The sequence below is a fragment of the Ascaphus truei genome, chromosome 13 (assembly GCF_040206685.1).
Source record: "Ascaphus truei isolate aAscTru1 chromosome 13, aAscTru1.hap1, whole genome shotgun sequence".
Lineage (NCBI taxonomy): Eukaryota > Metazoa > Chordata > Amphibia > Anura > Ascaphidae > Ascaphus > Ascaphus truei.
In genome coordinates, this window is record NC_134495.1 from 21760407 (window position 1) to 21765922 (window position 5516).

Genomic DNA, 5516 nt, shown 5'->3' on the forward strand with positions numbered 1-5516 from the left:
ATACCCGTGGTACGGGCGGATATCACAGGGCTTCAAAAATCGATATCTAAATTTACATGGAAGGGGAAAAAACCACGGATAAACGCCAAAATGATGCAGAAACCTAAGGAGGTGGGGGGTCTGGCTGTCCCGAGCATTATGTCCTATTACAAAGCGGCGCAATTGTGCCAAATCACGCAATGGCATGGGGACCCGGAGCTTCGGAGGTGGGTGGCACTGGAGAGGGAGGTGTGCGCCCACCTGGAGCTCAGTGACCTAATCTGGTACCCGAGGATACGGGTAAAGGACATAAACAAACCACTAACCTCTGTGCTCAACTCGATCTCGGTCTGGGAGGCGTCTAAAAGTAATTGTTTGCTAACCTCCAAACATACACTTATGGCTCCCTTATATGGTAATCCGGATTTTGCTCCGGGACTAGCAGGCAAGAGTTTCCCGCTGTGGCGCAAATTAGGGTTTAGAAGGTTGAAGGACCTGGAGGGTAGTAACACAATTAAATCATTTGAGCTATTAAAGTCAGAAGCGACATCCCCAACACAGAATTTATTAGGTACCTCCAGGTCCGGGCATTTTATAATGTACACCCGGTGAGACCACCGTTAACAAAATTCAAATATATATGGTGAGGTGGGTCTGGGTTTGAGTTTACAGGGGGTTTGTGTGTGCAGATTTAAATTGTTTGGAGGTCTGTGACTCCTCCCTGTTTCCAAACGTACTCTGCCCACCTTTAAAGCAGTAGTCCAAGCTGTCGTTTAAAAAAAAAATCCCTTTAATATGTGCATCAATACAATTCACACATTGATAAGTAATTAGCTAAGTTGCGATCGATCGGTGAAGATTCGTCTCGGGGTTTCACTAAATGGTGGCCAGTGCAGCAGAAGAGGACCAAAGATGCAAAGTTCTCTGGGGAAGATCATGTGACCAGGCAGTCACTGGATACAATTGAGTTTTGCACAGCTACGGACAGGGCAGGGCTCAAAAAGGGAGGGGGCGTGCCAGAGCCTGTTTCAGAAGAGGAAGGAGATGTGACTTTGTAAATGGTTGCTATAGAAACAAAAAATGATTGTTACATTATGATACATGAAAATTTTAATTCAGAGTTGTTTAAAAAGAGTACTACTACTAGTAGCATTATACTAAAAATATAGAACAGATGCACAGTAATACCCTCTATAGATATACCAAGAATTGTTATATCTATTCACTACATTAGCGGTGACCATGTCCATCAATAAAATTAACTGACATCCTATTCTTCACAGTCAGGATAAAGGTTTTTGATCTTACCGCACTCCTATTAGATCATTGTAGTGGGTGTCCTTTTTATTTGTAAGGTGCAGGCAAGAGTGTTTGGGATCCCACTTCTGACACACACAGTTAAACTTGGAGCTGGATATCTTCTTACCTCCCTATTCTCAGAAAGTCTTACACCAGACATTATAGCATGATAAACTCATGATAAACTGTGTTGCACCTGACGATGGGAGATCCCCGAAACATTGTGCGCTTGCAATCTGCAAATAAAACAGTTTATCATGCTATAATGTCTGGTGTAAGACTTTATTAGAATAGGGAGGCAAGAAGATATCCAGCTCCGACATTCTATTCTTAGTAAGGAGTTTTCCAAGCTGCCCCCCGCTAGCCATTTTAATACCCATTTTGATCTTTTACATCCCATAACATTCAAGACCCATTGGATCTGGTCATGACTAGCATTCTGTATGTTACCCTCATGTTCAAAGAGTATCTTTTTTAAGGCTCTCGTTGTCATTCCTACATACAGATGTATTTACAACCAGGGTAGAAGGGGAGGGAGGTGAAGGGGATAACAAGGGACCCTCACTACTGCCTAGACACAGGTGCTACAATCAGGGGAAATAACTGAACTGAAACTGGGAGAAAAAGAACCCCTATAATGAGAGCACTCAACGGCTGGTGAACTGATCCTGCTGACCTGGGAGCCTGAATAAAGGTAAGTACTTGTCTAACATGTACTGATGAAGTAATTAAAACTCAATATTTGGAGAAATCCTCAATTAAAATATAAGTATGTGGATAAACCTCTGTGTGAGGTGACCCTGAACAAAAAGGTGAAAAATATTAAAAAGGAGATGGGGGTGGGGTAAACAGTCCCACTGAAAGCAATAAGTACTCTCTAAACAACTTCACCTGCCTGAGATGGTAATTGTTAATTGGTGACACAATACACTGGTACGCACAGGAGCCTAAGAGATGTTAAATGTAGTTATATATAGTATATATATGAACAACAAGAAAAGAAAGCGCCCGATCCTAGTGCAGCATGAAAAAATACAATTTAATAAAAAATGGTAGATCCAACAAATTTAAACTCACAAACAGATAAAAGGTAAAAGCATGTAATGAGTATACTCATTCGCCAACGGCACAACGATGTTGCTCCACTTGCACGCCACTCTCTCCTTCTGTGAAGTCCCAGCTTCCTTGAACCGTCCTCCAGTAGAGGTGACAGGAACTGCACAGCCCTTCACAGCGTGACCCGGAAGTCCACCACCCTCACAGCAGTATCCGGATGGGAGGTATGGTAAGTGTGACCCCGCAAAGGCGAATGTGAGACCCGGCAGCAAGCAAAATGTCCCAAGAGCGTCCGTGGTGCATTAGCAGTAAACGGTGAGTATATGAGTGAGTGAGTGAGTGAGTGAGTGAGAGTGATGAAACGTGTAGGGAAGAGTTTTTTAAGCTATTGATTATTCATTCATATACTCACCGTATACTGCTAATGCACCACGGACGCTCTTGGGACATTTTGCTTGCTGCTGGGTCTCACATTCGCCTTTGCGGGGTCACACTTACCATACCTCCCATCCGGATACTGCTGTGAGGGTGGTGGACTTCCGGGTCACGCTGTGAAGGGCTGTGCAGTTCCTGTCACCTCTAGGAAAAAGTAAATGAAGTATGGCGAGTGCACGTGTAATAATGAGATAAGAGTATACTTCACCCAAACCCCCGGTTTGAAGGAAGAGACACAGCACTGCTTATGTAAGTGCTCTAAAGTGGTATATTGGTATTCGTAGAGCATTACCAACGTGTCAGTCACAGCACCCCGGGGAAGGTCCCGTAGAGCCCTGAAACCGTGGTTATGTTTTGGAACACAATATAATCATTGTGATCCTTTTCCTATGCAGTGCAGTGTCTCTGTGTTCAAGCTGGAGGTTTGGGCGCTATGGACAAGCATGTGAATGATAAGGGTACAGCACGTCTGCATGGCAATCATCTCACCATCATTTGGTCAAATTACTGACACCAGTAAAAGGGGCGGGGGGGGGGGGTCTGAGGAAGGAAACAGGGGGTCAGTCACTGAAGGGGCGAGATCTTCAGTGGGATCATGATGCGAGACTCCATACTCCGGACTAGGGGAACTGAAAGCAAAGGATAAGAGGTTATAAGGGAGGATTTGGTAACTGTGACTCTCACTCACACGTAGGGAGTCTCACTCGTAACACTGCTCTGTCACATTACAGCAGCAAACACAACCCCCCCCCCCCCCCCGTTTAGAGATATTTACTAGAGAAATGGCTGCCAAGTCTCAGGCCAATAGGAAGCCGCAGCATCATCGGTGGTGGCTTCCCATTGGACGGCCATTTAAATCCACTGTAAAAACCAGGAAGTAATACCGGAACTTCACCAGTCCGTATCGCAGGATCCCAGAGCTGCAAATAGCACCGTTGAGCTCTAAAGGGACACCCTCAAACTCCACCCAAATGTATTCTTACTGGGCAGAGTTTGGGAGGGAGCACCTCTAGGTTACCTGTGTAAAAAACGTTCTCATCCCAACCCTGCTTGGTCCAGGCTGATTTGCGAGTCTCCTCCCGGGACTGTAGGTCCTTATAAGCTGGGAAAACAGAAGACAAGAACAACTCAGAAACATTACATGGGAAGTGTCAACCATGTGATCCTACTGAGATAAAATGTTACCTACAGAGGGATTTCTGCCTAGTAACTAGTTCCACCATGGGAAAGCATGAGTGCTGCAATGCTCTGCAGATGTGTAGCTCTGAAGCACAGAGTGATGATCTGCAGGTCTTTAATAGGTTATTAGAGGAAACACTTCACTTACCCCAGAGATGATGCACAACATATAACTCCCCGATCTGACAGAAGAATCCGCCAACAACCTCCTGATACTCCTGACGATGTTTGATAGCACGAGCCCTGAGTGAAAGATGGACACAGAATCAGGGGGAGACAAAGGAAGAGGGGGCAACAAAAAAGGAGAGAAGGAAGGAAGAGGGGGAGAGAAGGAAGGAAGGGGGGAGAGAAGGAAGGAAGGGGGGGAGAGACGGAAGGAAGGGGGGGAGAGAAGGAAGGAAGGAAGGAAGGGGGAAAGAGAAGGTAGGAAGGAAGAGGGGGAGAAAAGGAAGGAAGGAAGGGGGGGAGAAGGAGGGAAGGAAGGGAGAGAAGGAAGGATGGAAGGGGGAAGAGAAGGAAGGAAGGGGGGAGAGAAGGAAGGAAGGGGGGAGAAAAGGAAGGAAGGGGGGAGAGAAGGAAGGAAGGGGGAGAGAAGGAAGGAAGGGGGAGAGAAGGAGGGAAGGAAGGGGGAGAGAAGGAAGGAAGGGGGAGAGAAGGAGGGAAGGAAGGGGGAGAGAAGGAAGGAAGGGTGAGAGAAGGAAGGAAGGAAGGGGGAGAGAAGGAAGAAAGTAGGGAGAGAAGGAAGGAAGGAGGAAGAGGGGGGATAAAAGAGGGAAACTAATGAAATACAGCAGGCTGGTACATATATGTCGGGGGAGGGAGGGCCTTTTACGAGACATTCCTGCTTACCAGTTATTTCCCCATTCAATCATTGTTCCCGGCTAGAAACGAGAAGAAAAAAAAAGGAAGAGGAAGAAGAAGGAGAGTAAGATACTGTTATTGTCCAGAATAAGCCACTAGTCACATGACACAGACGCTGCTCCCGTCCCACCGTACAGTATGAACAAGCAGGCGACTGCTGACCTTTAACCTGTATGTGCGCAGTTCATAGATGTTGGGTCCCGGACAAGGCACAGGCTCGTTCCAAAAGCTGAATTCCAGGAGCAGCTGGTTCCTGCGCGAAAGCAGCATGCGGCTCCGCTCCTTACGGAAAGCCAGGTACTCCTGCAGGAGCAGGGAGAGAGACGTCATTATACCGATCAATACACACAGTGTGTTCCTGCAGGAGCAGGGAGTGAGACGTCATTGTACCAATAAATACACCAGTGTACCAGCACTCTCTGTCTCACAGCTACAGATATAAGCGAATACCAGTGTAGGGAATATGAATAATTTAATGACACTAATAATAAACTGAAAATATAGCAACAATAGCCAATACGCCAATGCAAGAATAAATATCACCATAGAGAAAATCAAAAAATAAAAAGGGGGTAGAGGGGAAAGAAGGAGAAAGGGAAAAAATCATGAAAGAAAAGGAAAAAATCACAAAAATGGAAAAAGGAAAGCAAACTAGGGGGGCGACGTTTCGAGGGGTGACCTCTTCATCTGGCCCATTCCCCCTGGTC

At 46.1% G+C, this 5516-nt stretch overlaps 1 protein-coding gene across 1 annotated transcript; it reads right to left on the reverse strand.

Moving 5' to 3' along the window:
* Positions 1-2913: 2913 nt before the first annotated feature.
* Positions 2914-5139, reverse strand: LOC142464577 (protein NipSnap homolog 1-like). The gene is made up of 5 exons (XM_075567948.1): positions 4972-5139; positions 4798-4829; positions 4097-4191; positions 3788-3871; positions 2914-3398 (listed from the first exon to the last, which is right to left on the reverse strand). The coding sequence occupies exons 1-5, from the start codon at positions 5137-5139 to the stop codon at positions 3334-3336; spliced, it is 444 nt and encodes a 147-aa protein (XP_075424063.1). The 3' UTR covers positions 2914-3333.
* Positions 5140-5516: the final 377 nt, after the last annotated feature.

Coding starts and splice junctions, on each gene's coding strand:
- LOC142464577 (XM_075567948.1), bottom strand. CDS start 5,139: ATGACGTCTCTCTCCCTGCTCCTGCAGGAGTACCTGGCTTTCCGTAAG. Junction 4,192..4,797: donor ATTGAATGGGGAAATAACTG/GTAAGCAGGAAT, acceptor TCTTTCACTCAG/GGCTCGTGCTATCAAACATC. Junction 3,399..3,787: donor TGAGAACGTTTTTTACACAG/GTAACCTAGAGG, acceptor CTTTGCTTTCAG/TTCCCCTAGTCCGGAGTATG.